The 24047-nt window shown below is 50.5% G+C and overlaps 1 protein-coding gene across 1 annotated transcript in view; it reads left to right on the plus strand.

Moving 5' to 3' along the window:
• TAOK1 (TAO kinase 1) overlaps nucleotides 1–24047 on the plus strand; it is a 59519-nt gene that overhangs the window by 26835 nt on the left and 8637 nt on the right. Inside the window, exons 4-19 of the mRNA XM_053274622.1 lie at nucleotides 396–497; nucleotides 2614–2659; nucleotides 3837–3933; nucleotides 5119–5232; nucleotides 5410–5501; nucleotides 6443–6536; nucleotides 7242–7323; nucleotides 10556–10723; nucleotides 11889–12092; nucleotides 14044–14178; nucleotides 15297–15533; nucleotides 16677–16805; nucleotides 17590–17793; nucleotides 19724–19963; nucleotides 21805–22017; nucleotides 22632–22814. Coding sequence (XP_053130597.1) covers nucleotides 396–497; nucleotides 2614–2659; nucleotides 3837–3933; nucleotides 5119–5232; nucleotides 5410–5501; nucleotides 6443–6536; nucleotides 7242–7323; nucleotides 10556–10723; nucleotides 11889–12092; nucleotides 14044–14178; nucleotides 15297–15533; nucleotides 16677–16805; nucleotides 17590–17793; nucleotides 19724–19963; nucleotides 21805–22017; nucleotides 22632–22814 — 2340 coding nt within the window. The remainder of the gene's footprint in view (nucleotides 1–395; nucleotides 498–2613; nucleotides 2660–3836; nucleotides 3934–5118; nucleotides 5233–5409; nucleotides 5502–6442; nucleotides 6537–7241; nucleotides 7324–10555; nucleotides 10724–11888; nucleotides 12093–14043; nucleotides 14179–15296; nucleotides 15534–16676; nucleotides 16806–17589; nucleotides 17794–19723; nucleotides 19964–21804; nucleotides 22018–22631; nucleotides 22815–24047) is intronic.

Consider the following 24047-nt stretch of genomic DNA (forward strand, 5'->3'; position numbering starts at 1 on the left):
AAGTTGTGCAGCTCTGCGACAGAAAGATCTAGCAGTGCAGCAGGGAAGACCATTTGGAATGAAAATTCAATGTTTGTATGTGCCTGGTTTCAATAGAAAGGTCATATCAATAACTGTACTATATGTGGGGGGGGGGCTAAGTTATAGAGAAAACATTTCACAAAGGTTGATTGTGAAGTACCATTTTAATAGGGACAGACCTTCACTTCTCCAGCAAGGGAATTGCCTTAACTCTTACATTGTCTGAGATGTCATACGCATTCTAACAGTGTGCCAGATAATCAGAAACGACCGTGTTATCTGTTTCCATATTTTGTTTTTTCTACTCTTCTCCCTCACCCTCCTGATGTCAATTCTTTCATCATAAAGCCTGAAGTTCTTTTTCTCTTTCATAGAAATGGCAAGATATCATTAAAGAAGTCAAGTTCCTACAAAGAATTCAACATCCCAACAGTATAGAATACAAAGGCTGCTACTTGCGGGAGCATACGGCGTGGGTAAGAATCTCCTGTGTGTGTTTTGGGGTGATGTCGCATTAATTAAGCCAGGTCACACAGCCGTGCATGGGGCAGGACGAGCATCCTACCCAGGCCCCCAGATTCTGGTCAAGTGCTAGCAAAATCCTCAGTGGGAGGAGGGGAGAGGGATCTTCTGTAAGATGGGGACTGGGTCAAATGGCGTCCTCCTACCCAGTAATTGTACCCGAGATTTTACTGAGGGTGGATGAAAAGCTGCCCTCCCCAGGTCCTGACTGGCAGATGATGTCTCCCCCGCCCCACCTTGGATTTTGCTGACACATGCCTGAAAATTGGAAGAGTGCACAGCTTCCAAAGCTTGCTAGGATGCTTGTCCTATTCGATTTACAATCGTGTGAACTAATAAAGACTGCTGTGCATCTTTTATCATGATACAGTTTATCATTTGCCTCATTACCTGCTGCTGCTGCTCTTGATACTTAAAGCTTCATCTTTAATGCAGATGAAACCCTGTTCATCTGTTGAAAACGAGACAACATCAAAACACTGGCCTCTCAAAGAAGAGGCGAGTGGATTTTTGGGAAGGGATGGCCTTGCTTTAATTGAAATGGCATAATATTTCTTCATCGTGGCCTCTGTGGTTCACACCGATGGGTTCTCTCACGTGTGTGGAGGCCTCGTGGAGCACCTTCTAAAGTTCTTTGTCCCTGCTGTGTTTCTGGCGGGAGCTCTGCTGTTCCTTTCGCCTGTTTGCTCCATCCACTCTTTGCTCCCACTATTGTGTGAGGCATAATCATATTTTTGTTTTGTTGAATTATTTTAATGCAACATTGTTTTGTTTAACAATGCCAGTTCTTTATGTTTACGGAGAATACTTTAAAAGTGAAAACCAAATCATGGCACTGAAAGAACCTTGTGCTCTTTTCCCAATCTCTGTCCTGCACAGTACCTGCGAAAGTGACCAGTTGTTGCTTGTTTTTCCAACTTTCCTGCCTCTAGGATGTCCTGGCTGTGGGGCACAGGCATACCCAGTTCAAAGTGCTGCTTCAAACCTCACTCTAGCAAAATCAAACACAGGAATGACAGAACTTTTGGGGCTCTTTCAACCAGTCTGTCAAAATTGCAGCCCTTTGCTTGCTTCTGTGAAAGTAAATTCCTCTGGAATGGACAGGGCTTGGTTCTGTATAAACATGGGAAGAATTGGCTTAACTGAGTGAGGCTTCCGGGTGATTGACTAAATCCCACATGACATAAATAAGGATACTGAGTGTTCAGCCCATTCCTGGCCCTCCTAAGCCAAAGGATTTTGACTGAAGTTTGTTCTGTCCTAATTGGCCTAAATTCTAGTACTAATTCCCTGCCTACATGTTATGAGATCTATTGATTCCTCTGGAATTTTAAAACCTTTAACAAATATGGAAACGTTCCATTGGCTTGAGTGGAAGAGGAACTCTGTGGAAAATCCTGCAGGCCTGTCCCCACGCGGTTCTCCTTTTGAGGGCAAAACTTTGTCGCTGTGGACATCCCAGTGGGTGTGCCGTTGGCCTGGACTGACGCAGAGAGTCGAAGGTTTAGTTCCACTGTATCAGGGGTTCCCAACGGTGAGGGGTACTAGCATCCCTAGGTGTACCTGAAGGGTTTCCAGGGAGTACTCAAAGCCCTCCTACCTCCCCACACTGCAGCTGCACATCTGAGGATTGCCAGCTTGAAGCCGACACGCCCTCAGCAATGTCTCCACTGCAGAAGGGGACGGTGCAGCCTCTCCTCCTCTGCTCCTGATTGGCTGGCTACATGCTGATGCTCTGCATTCCCCACCCCTCCGCCTGCCTGACAGGCTCCAGAAAGCTAACACTGAGTACTCCCATTGAAATTAATGGGGCCAGTTTGAGTAACTTCGTCTGGATGTAGGCCAGTGACTGTAGTAGGCAGCCTGTCTCAGAATGGTAACATTTAAATTCGTGAGTGTGTGGTTGGTTGGTTGGTCCGTCCTTCTTGTTGGGATGCAGAAAGGAAGTAGCTCAGTGGTGGAGCACATGTTTTGGCTTTGGACATCCCCAGCCACAGGTGTGTGCGCGATCTTAGCTGCTTGTAGGTCTTCTCATTCACCATGTTTGGTTTTCCTCTCTTCCCCATGCAGCTTGTTATGGAATACTGTCTAGGATCAGCATCAGATTTATTAGAAGGTATGTTCTCCTTGTTACTATGTTTGGCAAGAGTTTGTATGATCCTGTATGAAAGAGAGACCCCAGCTCACTGGAGTATACCATAGGCACGGGGGCAGCCCGGCTACACTTCTAAAATGTGTGTGTTTTCACATTATGTTTCCATCACGAGTGCCTTCTCTAGCCAAGCAACTTTCTCTTACTGTGAAGTCTTTGGCCCTGATTTGGTGGCCAATTTCTTGTATTGCTCAGTGCGAAGAGCATACACCTCCCCCCCCCCAACAACTTCATAAGCAGGGGCGTAGTCACCCTTGGGTGACCGACTTCAAAGAACCTGGGCCACCGCCCCTCAGAAAATTGAATTTTCTGAAGTCAGACGTGAGGTAGGAGTGGGGGCTGGTTTAGCTCCCGAGCGGGGCTGTGCGGCCCCTTTTGGGAGTTAAATGGCCATCACTACATTCTCAGCGTGGCCAGAGCGGGTCTTCCCTGCCTTAAAGACAGGGAAAGATGCTTATGGCTGTGTTGGGAAAATACCACTGGCCTTGATCTAGCTCCCGAACGGGGCTGCGTGGCCCCGTTCGGGAGCCAGACCACGCCCCCCACATCTGACATCAGATGTTCATAAGGGACCACTCTTTCGTTGGGGTACCTTCTGCGGCCTGGCCAGTAGCTTATGAGCACCTTCTGTGGTGGGGGGCAGGGGTTAAGCCTTTGCAGCCACTTGCTTTATTGTATGGTAACTCTTGACCATTCGTGTGTGATGTGTCTGAAGGTGCGTGATCTGTCTGTCAGTGGGTATTGATATTTGGGTGGGGCAGGCATCCAGTGATTTGGTAACTTGACAGTTACCCCTGCTAACTGGACAAAACGGCACCTTTCAAAGTGGTGATTCTCTTTACGTTAAGCAGAGGGAGAGCAACTGACCATATCCAATGCTAGCACAGCATCCCTCCAGTGGTTGTTGCTGGTGTTTCCATATACCATTTTGAGAACTTCTTGTTGAAAAGGGGTATCTAAATAATAGTAATGGTAACAGACAGTTGCCTTGGCTTTGAGTGGTTTCTGACAAACCTTCTGATGACCAAATCTCTTAACACTGCACTCTCTGACTTGTCTGAGCCTTGCTCTTACTTTATGTATTTGTCGAATCAGCACCACATGTGCCTTGCCTGTTTAACTGAGTTTCTCTTTCCTCAAGTCCATAAAAAGCCATTGCAGGAGGTGGAGATAGCTGCCATTACCCACGGTGCTCTCCAAGGACTGGCATATTTGCATTCCCACAACATGATCCATAGGTAAGTACTTCCACACAAGGTTTCCTGTTGTGAGCATTTCAATCACCCCGTTATGTAAGATCGCATATTGGACGTCATGGGCTTCCTGGATCGTCAGCTTTGCTCCTTTGATAGAGGCTACACATTTCTGTTCCGTCAAGTACAGAGGACCCTGCAGTGGTGAACTGGCTTAATGGGGCAGGATTCACCCACCCAGTCCCCTACACAGATTACTCAGCATTTTGTAAGCTCCAGCTGTTCTCATGCAGGCCTTGAGCTTCCAGGGATTGTGTAGCATTTTATACACTATAGCTATATATTTATTTGTGGAAAATTTGTTCAGTAAGCAAGCTTATAAAATGGTTTGGTTGTTGGAAGCCTTTTCAAAGCACGTGCAGGCAGATTTGAGGGTTGCAATTATTACTTAAAAACTATTCTAATGTGATTGATTAAGTGCCGTCAAGTTGGTGCTGACTCTTAGAAACCACAGAGGTAGATTCTCTCCAGGATGATCTGGCTTCCACTTGGCCTTGAAGGTCTCTCAGTGGTGCTTTCATTGCTCTCGTAATAGAGTCCATCCACCTTTCTGCTGGTTGTCCTCTTCTTCTCTTTCCTTCAATTTTTCCCAGCATTATGGACTAATGTAACAAAGGTAAAATCTAAAAATCTACTGAAAATAACCACCTAGCCCCTGTACTTGGCATAATAATCTTTATTTATTAGGCTGCCTCTGAATCCCAGTGGCAGGGAAGCAGCAGCAGGAGAAGGGGCATGTCTTGGTCTCCTGCTTGTGGGCATCCCAGAAGCATCTGGTGGGCCACTCTGGGAAATGGGGTGCTGGGCTAGATGGGCCTTCTTGGGCCTGATCCAGCAGGGCTGATCCTACTGTGGTTTATAAGGTCGGCCACTGTGTCTGCTCAAGCCAGCTGACATCCTGTAGTCTCCTTAGGCTGTGGCCCTTCTTGCTTGGTACTCGCTTGTTAAGTTAATCCTTATGGCTTGTGGCTCTCACAGTGGGAGCTGTTGCCTAGTCCTGTTGCCATCAATGCAGTATGACTGAAACTGGTGGGGCACTTTTCTACCACAACGCTACAGCTTGTGACATTGAATGGGTGCAATTGTGCTTGTACTCACTCCATCAGGGCCAGCCAGCAAGTGCAGTGCTGGCTTCAAGGTGTGGCCCACTAACATTCTCCTGTTCCCCAGGGATATCAAGGCGGGAAACATCCTACTGACGGAACCAGGCCAGGTGAAGCTCGCTGACTTTGGATCTGCTTCCATAGCATCTCCTGCCAATTCATTTGTGGGGACGCCATATTGGTAAGGCAGTGCTGCAGCACTGGCTGTCGCTCAGAGTAATGGGCCTGCTTATGTTGGATCTTACCCACTAGTCAAGGGAGAGAGTAAAGGGCCAGGTGCAGTGGCTGGTAGTGGTGGAAGTAAAGCGTACAGTTGTGAAGAGCAGATCTGCTGAACATCTTTAACACTTTTTTCTAGGATGGCCCCAGAAGTGATTCTAGCCATGGACGAAGGGCAATATGATGGTAAAGTGGACGTGTGGTCTCTTGGGATAACGTGCATTGAGTTAGGTAAGCCACACCCGTCTCTTCATGCCAGAGCTCTACACTGCCCTAATTATTATTATTATTATTTTATTTTACATTTATATCCTGCTCTTTCTCCAAGGAGCCCAGAGCGGTGTACTACATACTTGGGTTTCTCTTTCACAACAACCCTGTGAAGTAAGTTAGGCTGAGAGAAGTGACTGGCCCAGAGTCACCCAGCTAGTTTCATGGCTGAATGGGGATTTGAACTCGGGTCTCCCCGGTCCTAGTCCAGCCCTCTAACCACTACACCACGCTGGCTAATGAATGGCTATTGGGCATGGTAACCAAATAGGGCCTCTGTGTACAGAGGCAGTCCACCTCTGAGCTCCAGGTTGTGGGGGCAAAGGGAGGGCTGTTGCCTGCTGGTGAGCTTTCGAGAGCTGTCGGGCTGGCCTTGGTTGGAGACAGGATGTTGGGTTGGGTAGCTTTTCTGACCAGTTCTTAGTACTGGAAATGGTTATACTTTGTCAAACTGTGCACATAGCTTTCTGTGCTGTGTGGTAAGAACCCAGCCAGCATTAAGTTTAGGTGGTGAATTTCTGTCTGTCTGTCATCTTTCTGTACTGCCTGACATGTGAATTCCTAGGCAGTATACATAAGTTAAAATGCAACAAATATAAAAACAGGATAAAATGATTAAAGCAATCATGATATTAAAACCAATTAAAAGTAATTTAAAGCCTGAGAAAACAGGTGTGTCTTAAGGGGTTTTGAGCCTTAAGCAAGAAATCTAGCATCTTCTGGGCAGCTGAAGCCCTGCTGAACATACCAGACAAGCTGCATTTCCCATCTGTGCTGGGTGGGTGGGCAAGCGCTAGTGACCCTGTCCTTGGGGGTTCTGTCCAGAAGCTGGCATGAGCTGACGAGGAAGTAGCCCATCGTTTTCCCCTTGGTTAAGCCAGCGCTTTCTCTTTTCTGTGCAGCGGAAAGGAAGCCTCCTTTGTTTAATATGAACGCAATGAGTGCCTTATATCACATAGCGCAGAATGAATCCCCTACACTCCAGTCCAGTGAATGGTGAGTCGACGGCTGAGCGAGGAAACTTGATGACGCACTCAGTTTTTACCACTTGGGTACTTGGACGTGGTTGGTTTGCACTTCGTTTTATTTTTTGTTTTGTTTTTTTATTACATTTATATCCTGCTCTTCCTCCAAGCAGCTCAGAGCGATGTACATAGTTATTTTTATAGTTAGGAAGATGCAAAGACCCTAGGGCAGGGCTGCACAGCTTAGGCCCACCAGCTGTTGCTGAACTACAATGCCCATCATCCCCAGCCACAGTGGCCAATAGTCAGGGATGATGGGAGTTGTAATCCAGCGTCTGCAGGAAGGCTGAAGTTGTGTAGCCCTGCCCTAGACTCATCAGGGGGTGGAGGGGGAGAGAGAGAGAGAAAGGTTGTCCTATCAAATTGTCATGGTGGTGTCGTTTCTCCCGCTTGCCTAGTGCTTGCAGGGGCTGCTGGTACCCTCGTCATAGCTGCTGTGTTTTCCTCATGATTCTGTATAATAGTAAAAATAACTGTTATCCTATTGGCTGCCCTATAACCATTGTTCTGTGGGTGTTTCAAACATAAGTGATGTGTAACTCTGGCAAACAGAGGCTCAATTGCAGCTCCTATATGATGAACTTGCATCGCTAAACCAAATCTGCAATGGTCTCTGACAAAACTGAAACCTTGACCAAGCAATCGCCTTCAATTCCCTCTTTCTCCACCCTTGTAGGTCTGATTATTTTCGAAACTTTGTAGATTCTTGCCTCCAGAAAATCCCCCAAGACAGGCCTACGTCGGAGGAACTCCTGAAGGTTAGCTTGTCTTTTCTGACGATTCATCTCTTTCCCTCCCCTGCCCCCAACTATCAGATACTCCCATGTTGGTTACCCTGTGAATCCCAGCTTTTGGATCTCTTGCTTATTACTTGCTGTCCAGGCCAAGCCATGCTTGGGGGTGAGACCTTTTGGTCAGTGCTATTCGCCTTAGAAGTCGCCTGTCGTCTCCCTTCCTTCCTTCTCCCAGTAGCAGACTTCCTGGGTGTCTGTCTTACACTCTTCATCTCACAGCTGCCACTGAATATTCGGATTAACAGACCCTCCATAGGAATGTCAGGAGCCTGACAACAATTCCCACCTGTATGAAGCAGGAGACAGGATCTGGAATGAGAGAGGCGTGGGTAGGCATCATGAGCAGATTGCCATACGTCCATGGGTGTCCTCTTCTAAAATGGCCACCAGTTGTTCTCCTTGAGAACTGGGACACTTTGCTTCATCTCCTTGCTGAACTGATCATCGTTTTGGACTGCATTAAAACAATGCCCCTCTAAATACAAGTTGCAGGAGAGCAGGCATGCCTTCATCTCTTCCCTGTGGGCTTCCCAGAGGTATCTCGTGGGCCATTGTGGGGGAAAGGGTGCTGGACTTGGGCCTGATCCAGCATTGCTTGTGTTGCATACTCTGCAAATGTGTTAACAGCATACATTTGTAATCCATGTGTCCCCCCTTTAATTCCCCCCCTTGGTATTTATTGTTTGTAATCTGGTTACAATACACTTTGTATACTGGAGGTCTTGTTGCTAAACAATTTGTAGCTATAATTTTGGAGCTTTGTGTCGATCCATTATTCATGTGTGTTTTAATTTCAGTACCTTGCTGCATAACTGTTGTTCACTCATAGCAGACCTGGGAACATGGTCATTGTCTTGGTTACGCCCCGAACCCTATAATTTAATGTAAATTTGATGGAGGTTTGTGCCACAGATCATGCAAGAGGGTAACCCATGGCCATTTTGATGCCCACAGACTTAGACCAGCCTGCTCACGACATCTACCTCAGTTTTATCTAGCTCGTATCCATATGTTTTGTCTCAAACAGGTGGACATTTCTGTCAGGCATGAAATGCCTCCAATTCCTACTATTACAGGGACTAGATACCACTCAGCAGCCATCTTTTCATGTAGCTCAGCCATTGGCTGATGCCCATTGGCCTATTGCACTTTAGTTAATGAAATCTCCACCATCTCCTCTTTATCCTAGGGGTATACACGTGTGTGTGTGTGTGTGTGCGCGCGCAGACACATAGACACATGTATATCCCAGTGGGCGTTCAGTCTTAACCTGCCGAGTGTAATTGTGGGGTGGATCACTGATATTACTCCCAACTTGTTCTTTCCCTGGCATAGATTGCTTACAGGTTGTTTGCTGCTTCTAAAATGCCGTGCTGTTTCTCTTTCTCATCTTCCTTGTGTCCTATAGATTTAATTTCCTTTGCTCTACTGACAGAAAGCAGCAAGTACTAGTAAATGGTAAAAATGCTACTGTGTTAATGGTTCCTCTTCTCACGGTAAAAATACTTTCTCTATTTCAAAAAAAAAATACCACGTACACAAAGCTGCCTTATCCTAGCCCAGAACAGGGGTTCCCAGCCTCTGGTCTCTAGATGCTGTTGGACTACAACTCCCATCACCCCCAGTCATGGGGATCCACACATTTAGGCTTAGCTCACTAGCCAGCCATTATTTGTGACCGCTATCAAACCCCTCAGATTCTTTTCTGGCACTCAGGCCAAAGGCTTAGGAGAGAAGCAGGTCTTCTGTCATAGAGCGCCCTTTCTTACTGCTCCCAAAGGATTCCTGCTGTTTCTTACCTACTCAAAAATACTGGTGGACATGAGGTCTCTGGGGAGGAGATCTGTGTGGCACTGAGTGCCCCGCTTGCCAGAGGGCTGGTGGCCACTGGCAAGCAGATTTGTAGAAGTCTGGCCAAAGGCCTTTGTGGCTGAGAATCATGAGAGAAATGGTCCAACAACATCTAGGCACCCAAGGCTGGTAACCCCTGGACCAGGCTGTTGGTGTCTCGAGTCCAGTGCTCTCTGCTTTGACTGGCAGTGGCTCTCCGGGTTCGAGGGCAGAGAGGGGGTTTCCCTGGTCTTTCCCAGATACAATTTTTATTCAAGATGCCAGGGACTGCACCCGGGACCCTCTGCATGTGAAGCACATGCCACTGAACTCTGGTCCCTGCAATATATGCATGTGCCTCTCTTTATAGTTTAGCCACACCAGCTACATAGTGCAGGCTTTTATTCTGTCCTCTCTGTGTGCATTTGTCTGTCTGCTGCTGTGATTCCTCTGTAAATAAAAACATACACACAGTAAGAATTTCCATTCAGAAAAGCAGGCAGCTCTTATTGGGTGAAGCCAAGACTTCAGGTACTAGTTTGGAGCTTCCGTTAATCACTAGCCATCAGGAAGGACTTGTTACACATGTGGTTTTAAATGCTTGGTGATGACAGTTTCCCAGTGTCCCCTGGTGATTTACTTTGTGGCCCATTCCTTTTTAAAGTTAAGATCCCCCCTGCCTCTGGATATCAACCCTAGCAGCATTTAATTTGTTGGCCTCTTGTGTGGTTAGCCTTCCAGGTAGGTGGTTCGTCTGTGGCAGGTTTCCCCAGCCCCCACAAATGTGAGGATCATCCATTGTGATGGATTCAACCCAACGTAGAGTGTTCTTGTGCATCCAGACATCCTGAATATTAGATGTACTGGGGAGGAGGGCTTTGTCTAAATTGGGAATAAGCCCTACTCAGGCCTTAAGTTGTACAAGTGTACAGATTTCTGCACACATGTAGATGTTTTCATGTGAACAACATTTTAAAAGTGGACTTGGGGGCAGGCCCCTAAAATGCAGGGTACAGACAGTTCAGCATCATGTGTGAATGACTGTGCTTGTGTGCACTCGCTGGACAGCTGTTGAGCATAACGTGTGAGTAGGGCTATAGGTGATCTTGAATGCCAGACCCCTCAGTCTGATCCCTTCCAGCAGAGCAGCAACTTCCCACGTGCAGCTTTCTACAGATTTCTGCCCGCCAAATGTTTCCTAGGCTCTGCACGAAGATCCTGCAGTTGGCGCCCACACCCTTATCCATGCCCCAAAGAGAGAAAGGTGTGAACTCTCTGCTGGTGGCCATTGTGGGCTGGGTGGAGGACAGCGTGCTCAACCTGGGTTTGGGGGAACCAACTGCTGTGCTTGTGTGTTCTGCTGCAGCATGTCTTTGTCGTCCGAGAGCGCCCCGAGACAGTGTTAATAGACCTGATCCAGAGAACAAAGGATGCGGTCCGAGAGCTGGACAATCTACAGTATCGCAAGATGAAGAAACTCCTCTTCCAGGAGGCTCACAATGGACCTGCAGTGGAAGCCCAGGAAGAGGAGGAGGTAAGGCAGGGGATGGCCCCAGGTGGGAAAGAGGGAGAGCAAAGAGAACATTGGGGATTCCTGATGTCTTGCAGATCCCCGTGAGATGTGTTGAGCTTGGATGGTGCTTGTTTGCACCACTGGAGCCGCTGTTCCAAGGAGTCCACCTCTCCGTCTGCAACTAGCCTGTCTTTCACTACATGTGCGTTTGGAGAATGGTTTGCCATTCCCCCTTAAAACGAGGGGCGAGTTTCAACTGCTGTCGGACATCGCCTTCCCTTCTTGTATTCTAAAAGCCTTCTGCTGCATTATGCCAGTGGCTGAAATGGCAACCATGAGAGCAGCATAACATTCGAGCAAGAAGAGAGTTGTTACAAAACAGAGCTGTCCTTTTGGGCACCACATTGGAAGCAAAGACTGGCTGGATCTTGTTAACCGAACCTGTATGGGTTCTCAACATGAGCTGAGGCAATACGAGAGAGAATTCACTGGTGGAAGTGCTTCTATCAGAACAGCTCTTATCGTGTAAATTACTTTGTGTTGCAAATAAAGTGGAATGGTTGAATAGAAAAGTTATTACTTTTTCACGGCACAAGTTCTCAAACCTGAGTCCCCAGCTGTTGTTGGACGACAATTTCCCTCGTCCCCAGTCACAGTGACTGAGAGTTGGAGCCCAACAACATCTGGAGACCCAAGCCTGAGAACCCGTGCTGTAAGGCAAAGCACGAATGGAGTTCTCTCTGTCGCCAGTGGACATTGGCGTTAGTCAGGTATTCACAGATACATTCCTAGTGAGCTGCAAGGATTGGTTTGTGAAAGCAGCAAACATTTGCCGTATTTACCTGAATCCAAGCAAGGTTTTCCCCATGTTCTTTGGTACTAGAAATTGTGGGTAGGGGGTCATCTTATTTTCCACTAAATACAGGTATAACCTGCGTTTTACCTGTGTTTTTAAGAGGGTTGTCTTGAATCCAAAGTCGTCTTCTATTTGGGTAAATACAGTATCAGTAGCACATTTTCCCTCCCTGAAGGACTTGTGTGGAACTTTGTTTAGCTACTTGGAGACCTAAAAGAATGTTAAGCTGAATGCAGACCTGAAAACTGTAGCGCCGCTCGGAAAGGCCCTTAATGTTAGAACCGCCACGGGTTGTCTTGCTAATCTTCAAACCTCCCCCTCTTCCTTTAGGAGCAAGACCACGGCCTGGGCCGGACGGGAACCGTGAACAGCGTTGGCAGCAATCAGTCCATCCCCAGCATGTCCATTAGTGCCAGTAGCCAAAGCAGTAGTGTTAATAGTCTTCCAGATGCCTCGGACGACAAGAGCGAGCTGGATATGATGGAGGGGGACCACACGGTGATGTCCAACAGCTCTGTCATCCACTTGAAGCCGGTAATTCATCCCGGGGGACGTGTGGCCTCCAGTTCTTTGTTTGTGTGTTTATTAAAACATTTTTATACCGCCCAACACTTACGTCTATGGCCGGTTTACAACAAAATAAAACATTGGTTAAGACAAAAATGAGGTGGGTAGGCAACACACACATTACAACAATTTAAAAATTTAAAATAATATTTTAAAACAGCATTAAAACCAATTAAATTACATTAATTAAAAGCCTGGGTGAAGAGATGTGTTTTTAAAGACTTTTTAAAAGCTGTCAGAGATGGGGAGGCTCTTATTTCACTAGGGAGTGTATTCCAAAGCCTCGGGGCAGCAGCGGAGAAGGCCCGTCCCTGAGTGGCCACCAGACGTGAGCTAGATGCTGTGCTGTTTGCAGCATCAGTGGTGATCTGGGTACCAGCAGTGCAAAAGAAGTCGGTGGCCAGCACCACAGTCGGAGGAACTGTTTTAGTCCAGGCATCCTAGAAGATGCAAGGCGGGGTGGGGTGTGTGCGTGCAAAAGAGAAGCGTCAATATTGTAAGGTGAAGAATGGGGAAGGATTTATCTTCTATCCTACATTGATGGGAAAGAAATCATAACAGTGAGCCCTCAACCGGAAATGAAAGAAAGCTATTCGGGTCTGGCAAACACATCTTAGTGGACTGGAAAAGTCTCCTGTCTGGAATCCTGTAGAGGTGCTGCCAGTCAGAGTAGACGATACTGGGCTGGATAGACCAATGATGTGACTATGAAGGCAACTTCCTTTTGTTCCTCAGATTGAGCAGACCTGGCACAAGTGTGCTTGGTGCAGCCTCTGAAGAACGGGAATGTAAAATGCAGAAACACGGTTTTAGATACCGGTCTCTGGAGTGAGAGGGAATGAGGGAGAACATTAATGGGCCACCTCTCTACTTGCTCGAGGTTGCCTGTAATGGAGAGCCATGATCGAAGTCAGAGGGGAGACCTCAGGGGAAAGTATCCTGCACAAACCCCGTTGAAAAATGTTTGAGTGGAAGAGCACAATCTTGTTCCCCTTGGCTCAGATCTGTCTGCCCTCCTGAGGGGGAACTTGAAATATGCCAATCCAAAGTAGCTGCCTCTGTTGGGAATAGCCGAGGATCAACAGCAGCCTGGAGCAGAGGCATTGGGGGCCCCTTTTTTCACCTCTGATGGCAGAAAGAAATGTGACTTCCACTTCCACGTAATGACCTGCAGAGTGGTGATGTAGCTTCCCTTGGCTGCTTTCACACAGTCACAATGATCCTGGATAAAAATTTAACCAGGGTAGCTAAGCCCTACAGGGCTTATTGTGAGAACCCAGAATTTCTGCACAATCCTGGTCAGACCGCTGTGATTAACTCACATTTAGCCCGGATAGATAACCAGGATCAGATCCTGTGGTTTGCCGGAAATTCTGGGTTCTCCTAATCAACTCTGCCATGCTCAGTGATCCCAGTTAATTATTTGACCAGGATTGCTGTGATTGTGTGAAAGCAGCCAATAAGATTTTACGGTTTATTGACTACTTGGTGAAGTTCAGGTTCACAAGGCAGTGAGTATCCAGTTCTGTTCCTGGATTTGGTAGAATTAGCTTTGTGGTGTGTTTGTGTTTGAAGGACCCCAGAGAGAGCATATTGGTGTTATTGCATTTAAGTTAGGTTAAATTTAGGTTATGTGGCAATAGCCCACTGAACACTTCAGTAGGGGTGGTGCTGCTGGTGTGCAGTTGTGCCCTTGGCAGCCCACAGTCTACAGATGAAGGCCCAGATCCTCTGGCTAGTGTGGCTTCCCTTCCCTTTAGAGCTCTGTTAATCCAGCTAGCTGACTGCAGTTGGCTTTTCAAAGTCTGTGCTAATGTGAAATGTCTGGAGCCAACCTGGCCAAGTTCAGAAGTTCCTTTTAATACTCTGTGTTGATTTTTAATATGCTGTCCAATCTTTGCTCTGCTCTGATCCCAAGGAGGAAGAAAATTACCGAGAGGATTCGGACCCTAGGTCAAGAACGTCGGAACCACAGTCGCCACCCCAAGTGTCTCGCCACCGGTCCCATTATCGCAACCGAGAGCACTTTGCTACCATACGCACAGCATCGCTGGTACGTTGAGCTCCAACCCCACCTCCCTTTTTTGGGAGTGGTTTCTTGGCTGTTGCCTTGAGTGGCTGGTTTTTCACCTGTGAGAAACTCAGGGCAAAGCTGGTCAGTGCGTGTGTCAGCATAAAACCTGTTTCCCCCCAGCCGAAATGAAAAGATTTGTGTAAGGGGTTGCCATTTCTCCAAAAATACAAGATTCTTCCCGGAAAGCTTCCCCCTCACCCCAACCTATACACGGGCTCCTCTGCAATGAGCATTTATTTATTAATGTTCTTTCTTGAAGATCTTTGAGTCAGCGACCCACAAGGGGCTCCTAGCAGTCTTCCATACAATCACTATTCAATCCTGCACCCACTTTTTGTCAAGCATACCACAGCCTTGGGTGCTTCCAGCCTGTTCACTGGCTTCGCTTAATGTGACGAGGTTGTTTCACCCAGGATCCTCCAATATCAGGAAACATTTGATTGCAACATCTAGGAGGCCAGATTTTTATTAGTCTGCCCATGCTGTATATCTTTACCAATTTTGGGTGGTGGTTGCTGCTGTGATTTATTGTTTTGTTTTGTTTTTTAAACTGGTTATTTTATTGTTGCTATGGTTCAATGAACGGCATGACTTCTCCCCCATGCTGTGTATTTTTAGCAGTTTTTGCTTTGCTGTGGTCTAATGACTAATGCAAATAAAACCCACCCAACCATCAGTCTGTACTGAATCGGAAACCATGGAAATAAAACCAGTTCTGTATTTTCTTGGGGGATCATATGACCCATTTAGGGGTTCACTGAAGACTGTCACCTTGGTCTTCGAAAGCCAAGTCTGCTTTGTCCCAGAGAGCACAGGAGAGCCTTTTAGCGTTTTCTCAACAGTGCTCTCCCCTCCCTCCACCTAATGTGTCTTTCCTTCCCTCTCCATGAATGTTTTTCTACAACTCAAGGTTGCTTCCCGCGAGAACAGGGTTATTTCTGTGGTGGTCAAAGGAGGTTGTCCCTTTGGGTCATTTTGCTGATTGCGAGCTTAAGGGGCAACCCCTGAGATTCCACGCCGTTGCATGGGTTTTGTGGAGCCATGAATGTGAAGAGGGGAGCTCAGTGTGGTGAGCGTCTTGCCTTGTCTGCCTGCAGGTGACGAGGCAAATGCAGGAACATGAGCAGGACTCGGAGCTCCGGGAACAGATGTCCGGCTACAAGCGCATGCGGCGGCAGCACCAGAAGCAGCTCATGGCCCTGGAGAACAAGCTGAAGGCCGAGATGGACGAGCACCGCCTGCGGTTGGACAAGGACCTCGAGACCCAGCGCAACAACTTTGCAGCGGAAATGGAGAAGCTCATAAAGAAGCACCAGGCGGCTATGGAGAAGGAGGTATTGGCTCGTGGCTGTGGGCCACGTCCAGCCTCAGAGGCAAGATGCCTCTGAATACCAGATGCAGGGGATCAGTAGCAGGAGAGAGGGCCTGCACATACCTCTTGCCTGTGGGCTTCTCAGGGGCATCTGGTGGACCACTGTGGGAAACAGGATGCTGGACTGGATGGACCTCCCTGGGTCTGATCCAGCAGGGATCTTCTTACATTCTTAGGTAGTGGCCCTCTTCTTTGGGTCTGCTCCCTTGGTGGCCTTAGACTTGGTTGGCTTTGGGCTGCCCTCCCTTGGTGGGGCTGCTTCTGGAGAAGGCAGGAAGACTTCCTCCTCCCCCTCCCTTGCTGTTCAAACTAGCTAGTCCAGATGCGTGTGGAGGGTGGCTGAGAGAAAGGACAGGGAAAGCTAAAGGAAAGCTCCAGAGAGTCTCAGTTGACAAGCCTGTGCTTTAGAGCAAGGTTGGAAAAGAAATGGCCGCATGGTGAGCTCCTCCCTCTGTATGAGGCCTTTGGAAGCTGAAACGTCAGCGACAAATATTTATATACTGCTTTTCAACAAAAGTTACCAAAGTGTTTACATAGAGAAATAACAAATAAATGAGATGGCTCCCTGTCCCCAAAGGGCTCACAGTTCAAAAAGAAACCATAAGATAGACACCAGCAACAGTCACTGGCGGTACTGTGTTGCGGGGGTGGAGAGGGCCTCTTTGTCCAGTTAGCAGGGGAAAGCTGATTGGCCCTGTTTCTGCAGTGAGGAAGAGGAGCAAGCCCACTCGTGGACACACTCCTCTACTGCTGGGGAATTGTCCAGTCCCCTTTTGAAGACCGGATGATACGGAAGCCTCTGACCAATCTGCTGTAAAAGCTTAGCATGTTCTCTGCTCTCATTGTGCTTGAACGTAGGACGGAGCACTTAACACACAGCATGCTACACTGCAAGGGCAGGCCACCTTGGCTCTCCAGCTGTTGTCGAGCTTCCACTCCCATCCTCCCCAGCCCCAATTCATAGTGTAGTTCAGCGACAGCTGGAGAACCAAGGTGGCCTACTCCTGCTGTACTCGTTCTCCCTTGTGTCTCTGAGGATACAGATATTTTGATTTGCAGCCTCCTAGTCCTGAACTTGCTGTTCTCTCTCCTGGGCCTGGGGTAGGCAAAAGTAATGGCCAATGAAGAGAAGAAGTTCCAACAGCACATTCAAGCCCAGCAAAAGAAGGAGCTCAGCAGCTTCCTGGAATCCCAGAAAAGAGAGTATAAACTCCGGAAGGAGCAACTCAAAGAGGTAACCCCATCTCACTTTTTTTAAAAGAGGGAACCCCCTCCTAGAGAATGAGGGGCAGAGAAACTGAGCATTCACCTAGTACCTGTCTGAACTGATGGTCTAGTAGAGTTAACTTTTGGTGTGAAAAGGCAGTTGCACAAAAATTGGGCCTGTTTTAATTGGAAGCGGTAGGAAAGGAGGTAGTTTGCTGTGAGTAAGCAAGGTCCTTTGTCTTCTGGATTAGATGCTTGTGTTGTCCTGCACTGTGCAGATGTCCTAAATGTTCACCCAAGTCAGGTGATGGCGGTGCCTGGCCTAGCAAAGGTCTCGGTCCAGAAATCTGCATTTTACACAAGGGTGATAGGTGGGCAAGCTGGTTCACTAATACGAAGAAAAATCAGAGTGAGGCAAAACCTTTACCAGGACCAACTTGAAACATCACAGAGTAGTCCACAATTGTTTGAGCTCCAGAACACTTGATGAGAGGAATTCCGGAGCACTCAGAACCTTGCTGTCACTGCTTTGCGGTATTTTAGTTGCTGTTACTACTCTGTGGATTGTCAGGCCTTGCATCTGAAAAGGAAAAGGCCGCCTTCTCCAGCAAGGACACTTGTGTCCCATAGCGGTGTTTTTCCTGGGTGTACAACACTCTTGCCTGAATGGCAGCACGACTGAATTGAGAGGCTGCCTCTCTTGTGGCTTGTCTCGCCTCCCGTTCCGTTCAGGTGCTCAGTTCTGCGCTCCTGGAAGTACCAAAGGGTTCCGGGACCTTGCCATGCTGAGCATCCCACTCTGTGGCTTCCAGGAGCTGAATGAGAACCAGAGCACCCCCAAGAAGGAGAAGCAAGAGTGGCTGTCCAAGCAGAAAGAGAACATCCAGCACTTCCAGGCAGAGGAGGAGGCCAACCTGCTCCGGCGGCAGAGGCAGTACCTGGAGCTGGAGTGCCGCCGTTTCAAGAAGAGAATGCTGCTCGCCCGCCACAACTTGGAGCAGGATCTCGTCCGGGAGGTAGGTACCGAGCAGGTGGGTGCCGGCACAGAAGAGGAGTGGCTCAGCTGCTGAGCCTGTAGCCCACAAGCCGTTGCCACTCGGCAGCTCCCCACAGATCATCCGCTCTTGGGGTCTGCATATCTTCACATCGGTTTCTGACAGTGCTGGGAACGTTATGATCCTTGTAGGAACATAACTGGAGCACCTGCAGGTGAGAAGGAAGTACTGGTAGACTTAGAAATAACCTGCAGATACGATGGTTTCTCAAAAATCTGAAGGGAGAAAACCCCGGGCTGCCCTAATGGAACTCCATGGGGCAGAACGTTTGCAGATCCAGAGGGCAGTGAACAAACAACCAGATGGGCGGAGCTGATGGAGCCTGCTGGTGAGGAGCACTCTTCCTGGGTACAGGCAGGCCCATCTTTCACCATCTTTTCAGTAGGCGCCTGCATGGTACTGGGTAGGTAGCCCAGGGCTTCAATAGTTAAGGGCTGTTTGTCAACAGCCTGTATGGTAGAAATTTGGGCGTGGTGTAGGGTAGATCTACTACTACTATTTATATTTCGCTTTTTTACAAACGTTTCCAAAGTGGTCTACACAGAAAGTTATTAATTAATTAATAAGTTGGCTCCTTGTCTAAAATGAAACATAAAATAGACACTGCACCAGCAACAGCCACGGGAGGGATGCTCTGCTGGGGTTGGATAGGGCCTCGCCTTGGCCGTTGTGTGGTTCACTATACACTTAACTTCCACAGGCTCACGAGGATGACATGCCTGTACGCGATTGTCGGTCCTCTTAGACGTGCCACTGACTTGTAGCGCACGGCTGTATTCGGAGAACCAGCATTAAAGTGACAATGCACACGCCTGTTGTGGTCTGTGAGATTTATTCAGTAGTTGTAACAGGAAAGATCATTTTCTGCTTCTGCCACGTTGCTTTCGTGGCATGCCAAAGAGTTTGGCTGGGGGAAGGTGTGTCTGGGATACCCTGCAGCCGAAACAGCCCTGAAAAGGACGCGCAGAGATTCAGAGCATCTTCCCGAAGGGGAAAGACCAAAGCGTTGAGGCCAGCGGGTTCTGAACCTGAGCTCCATGATGTAGGTTTGAGTGTTCTATAGGAAGATCTTTGCTGCACAGAGTTTCATTTGCTTCCTGGTAAACTGGAATAAAGTTCTTGAAAACAACTCCCCTGAGTGCTTCCCTGCTGCTCTCTAAATTTTACTGGAACCTTATGAAAATGTATTATAGCATTGGGGTGGGGTTAATTAAGAACAATCTGTAAATGTTAAGAACAAAGACCTTTATAATTTAGGAAAAAACCAGACGGCTAAAGAGGGAAGGGCATATGTTGGGTTCACACATGGATGAGTAGTCTAGAGCTGGGGTGAGCCACCTTGGCTGTCCAGCTGCTGTTGAACTACAGCTCCCATCATCCCCAGCCCCAATTCATAGTGTCGTTCCGCAACACCTGGAGGGCCAACAGTTGTCTGCCCCTGGTGTAGAGAGTAGATTAAAACTATTCTCCCTCTTCATACGCCAGAACTCAGGAGTAACCCAACAAAGCTGTGTGGCAATAGTTCAGCCTAGGCAAAAAATACTTTTTCAAACCATCATTAGCTGTCCTAAGATGTGGGGGGGGGGTCCACTGGCTTAGGGGGCTCTAAGAAGGGGGCAAGGCAGATGGACGGATGGACAACTGTTAGTCACGATGGACTGCTGGTGGACAGGGAGGTTCAAGTTGAATTCTCTCCTAATGCCAAGTCCGGGCAGTAAATGGAGCCGGAGGGAGGCCCTCGCCTTGGTTTCCCTGCTGGTGCACTTCCAGAGGCCCCTGGCTGGCTGGCTTTCCAGGCGAGGTGCAGGGCCAGGCAGCTGGCCTCTCCCCGCCCTCCCCGCCCCGCCCCACCGACTGGGGGACTAACAGCCCCCCTTGCTTGTGACCCCAGGAGCTCAACAAGCGGCAGACCCAGAAGGACCTGGAGCACGCCATGCTGCTGCGGCAGCACGAGTCCATGCAGGAGCTGGAGTTCCGGCACCTCAGCACCATCCAGAAGATGCGCTGCGAGCTGATCCGGCTGCAGCACCAGACGGAGCTCACCAACCAGCTGGAGTACAACAAGCGGCGAGAGCGGGAGCTGAGGCGCAAGCACGTCATGGAGGTCCGGCAGCAGCCCAAGAGCCTCAAGGTACCACCTCCCCACCACCACCACCACTCCCGCTGGTGGGTCCTCGCTCTCCCTGTGGCAATGGCTCCTGCTGTGGGTTTGCCGGCACTTGCCAGGCACGGTGGGCTAGGAGCAGGTTGCCTTTGGGCCATTGGCCGGCATCCTTGGACACCACAGTGAATCCTTGGAAGAGCAGTTTCTGTCCCCTGGGTGGGTGGAGTCTTGTGTGCTCCAGAATGTATGTATTCCTCATTGATTTATTTGACTGATACACTGCCCTTCCAAAAATGGCTCAGGGCGGTTTCCTGATTAAGGAATGATTGGAGGTTAACCCTACCCGTGTGGACAGAGCAGCAGCAGGGGGCAAAGCTTCTGGGAAAGGGAGGCGTGCCGATGGTCCTGCTGGGATGCCATGTAGACTTGGCCGGATATGGGGGAACACAGGAAGCTGCCGTCTACGGAGTCAGGCCCTTGGTCCCTTGAGCTCAGTCTTGCCTGCCCTGACTGGCAGCCACTTCTCCAAGGGCCTTCCCAGCCCTTCCTGGAGATGCTGCCAGGGAGTGAACCCGGGACCTTCTGCATGCCGGGCAGGGGCTCTCCCACAGAGCTTTGCTCCCATCCCGGATGGCGCCTTGTGATGAAGCAAGGAACTCCAAGGCGGCGGGTGGTTGGCCCCCACATCCACACCAGCGCTGCGTATGGACCTCCATGGAACGTATACTAGATCCCGTGGGTCGAGGGAGCCCGCCATCGAACGGTGTGCAATGACCAGATACCTCTGCTCTTTGACTTCGCCCTTCCCTTGCCGTGACCAGTACCCTTGGTGGCCACACACACACTGGCAAGCCCAGCCTTGCTGCTTTCACTCAGCTCGTCCGCTTTTGTGTGTGTGCTCCAGGCCTTGGCGGTCTCCCACATTAAGGCACAATTGCCCTTCAGAGAGAGAGATCCCTGAATTTGGTGAATTATGTTGACAGCCCCAATTGTCATGCCGATGAGCTCTTGCTGCTGAGCTGGGAAGTCTCAAGTGATCTGCCCAGACGCCCAGCTGGGAGGCTTGGCCCTTCCTGTGAAAGCCTCCGATGTTGCCAAGAGATCCCCCCAGGCGATGGCCTGAAGCCCCTTCCAAATTGTCCGGAGGCTGGGCTGGGCCTGGCTGCACCATGACTGCGTGGACCATTTCGCTCGGTGCTTAGGAGCAGGGAGGGGTGTTGGTTTCTCTCGCTGTCCATGCCTGGGCCTGTTGGACGGCAGCGGTGTGCCTCAAGAGGGAGGGGGCGGCAGGGCACCCACCTTGCATGCACCAGGCCCCCCCTGCGCTCCCTGGCAGCATCTCCGGGCAGGGCTGGGTGAGACTCCGGCCTGAAGTCTTGGAGAGCCGCTGCCAGTCAGTGCAGACAGCCCTGCACTAGATGGACCAAGGGCCTGGCTCACTGTGAGGCAACTTTTCATGGTCCGATGTCATGCCCTGAGTGTCACGACAATGAAGACCGCTGCCTTAGGGGATGGGGCCGTGGCTCTGTGGTAGAGCCTCTGCTTGGCAGGCAGAAGGTCCCCCGTTCCCTCCCTGGCAGCATCTCCAGGCAGGGCTGGGAGAGATGCCTGTCTGGAACCCTGGAGAGCTGCTGCCAGTCAGTGTGGACAATGCTGAGCTAGATGGACCCAGGGTCTGACTCAGTAGACAGCAGCTTCCTGTGTTCTTCTTGGGCACTGGGCGGGGGTGTGTGTGTGCGCGGTCTAGGCTTCCGCATGAGAGGTGTGTGCTTGAAAGGGAACTCCAGCCTCTGCTCTGGGGATGCTTGCAGCTGCCAAGGCCTCCCTGACAATGGCTCTTGTGTGTCCCTTCCTTGCCCGTCCTCTAGTCGAAAGAGCTTCAGATAAAGAAGCAGTTCCAGGACACCTGCAAGATCCAGACCCGGCAGTACAAAGCGCTGCGGAACCACCTGCTGGAGACCACGCCCAAGAGCGAGCACAAGGCGGTCCTGAAGCGGCTCAAGGAGGAGCAGACCCGGAAGCTGGCCATCCTCGCCGAGCAGTACGACCACAGCATCAACGAGATGCTCTCCACACAAGCCGTGAGTGTCCCCCCCCCCCCGCCCCGCCTAAGGGGTCTTAGGTGCAGCCGCAGACTGGTTCTCCCGGGGTGGGTGGACCTGCCAAGCTGGAAGGTCCCGTCCTTTGGCAGGCTGGGAGTTTGTGGGTTGATCTGGCAGGGCAGGGAGGAGAGTCGGTCTTCTGTCCCCTTCGCTATACAAGGTCTGCCTTGGTCTGCATTTGGAAGGGTGAACACTGGAAGATGGTCCCCTTAGGGCAAGGGTGTAAGCAGCCTTGGCTCTCCCGCTGTTGCTGAAGAATGGCTCCCATCCTCCTCCCTTGTGGCTGGGGATGATGGGAGTTGTAGTTCAACAACAGCTGGAGAGCCAAAGTTGCCTACCCCATCTTAGGGGACGGGGCCATAGCTCAGTGGAAGAACATGCAGAATGTCCCGGCCGGTAACTTGGGAGAGCCGCTGCCTGTCCGTGTAGACAGTACTGAGCTAGATGGACCAAGGGCCGGACTCAGTATATGGCAGCTTCCTATACTGCTACGGCTTAACACCGCCCTCTCCCGCACTTCCTAAAAAGCATCTCTGACAGCCCCTTCCCCAGGATTCCCCCCTCTCAATTCCCCATCTGCCCTCTTCTTGCAGCTGCGGCTGGACGAGGCGCAGGAAGCAGAGTGCCAGGTCTTAAAGATGCAGCTGCAGCAGGAACTGGAGTTGCTGAACGCTTACCAGAGCAAGATCAAGATGCAGGCGGAGGCCCAGCACGACCGGGAGCTGCGGGAGCTGGAGCAGCGGGTCTCCCTGCGCAGGGCCCTCCTGGAGCAGAAGGTGGGGGCGGGGGCAGTGGGGGTTCAGCCCTCGGGCTTTCTAAACCCCGCACCAAGGCCAGCTGGCTTCTGCAGCTGACCCGGCCGGATTCTGCCCCTTGCGTCCATTCTGCAGATGTACTCCACTTGGCCTGTTTCTCTCTCTCCTGAGCTAGCCATGGGCAAGGAGAGCTGTGCAGGGCGTTGGCAAGGCACCCCTCCACCCGTGGGCAGTGCAGTTCTGTGGCCCAGCTCAGACAGCCACTGCTGTGCAGCATCCCTTGCTCGCCCAGCCGCATCGAAAGCACACACTGGCCATCAGACCAAGCGGTGGCAGCCAGGCCTCCAGCATCCCTTGCAACGCCCTTACCACCCACCCGCCAGTGACCGTGTCGCTCCCTGATCCTGCCCACATACTTAGTAGCCATACACCGAAGGTGCCAAGCGATGCCCCCTGCCGCGTCCCTTCCCCTCTCCCAGAACGACTCATGCCCTGGTCCAGTGCTCAGGAGCTCCCGCAGCCCCAGGGCTTTCCTCAGACGGGCTGGTTTTGATCTCCCACCGCCTCATTGCCCAGACCCAGCCAGTACCATTTGGTCGGGATGCGGGGCAGGAAGGCAGAAGTGCTGCTCCAGTCATGGCCAGCAGGCAGCGCCAGAGGTGAGCATGGCTGCACCGCGAACTTCTCGAGCAGGGTAGCAGGCAGCCTGGCTGGGGCGGAGGGGAGTTGTCGTTCGACAGCAGCCCGAGAGCCCGGCTGGCCTGCCCCGGCCCAAGATCTCCAGGCTCCTCCCAAGACGTGGGAGGGAGGTTGCCCCTTGCTGCTGCCCTCCTCTGTGGAGCCGGTGCTGTGCCGTCCTCGCCTCCCCGTCTGTCCCTGAGCTCTCTGCTGGCTCCAAGAAATCTGTCTGTGTCCCTCTCTCCAGGTCTTTTGCTGTAGTGAGTTTATGCTGGTGTGCAGGGAGGTGGGGCTCGTCCGGCGGAAGGATAAGACCCTGGCCACGGTGGCCCCGCCTTTGCCCCAGCTCTCTGCCCCTTGCCGTGTGTGAACAGTGCTGCCGTCCAGCTGCCCTGAAGCTCCACCCCGCCCGGGGAGTCCATGACGTGGAGCAAGTCTTGGGGATTTTGCTACAGTCCTGGCCTCCTCCAGCCGGCTGAGCTCGAGGATAGGATTGCATGGTTAAGCCAAATGGATTTCTGTCCCCCTCTCCATCTCCTCCCCTCTCCTGGAGCTAATAGCAGCTTGGGGGGCTGT

Source organism: Hemicordylus capensis, chromosome 12, assembly GCF_027244095.1.
Source record: "Hemicordylus capensis ecotype Gifberg chromosome 12, rHemCap1.1.pri, whole genome shotgun sequence".
NCBI lineage: Eukaryota > Metazoa > Chordata > Lepidosauria > Squamata > Cordylidae > Hemicordylus > Hemicordylus capensis.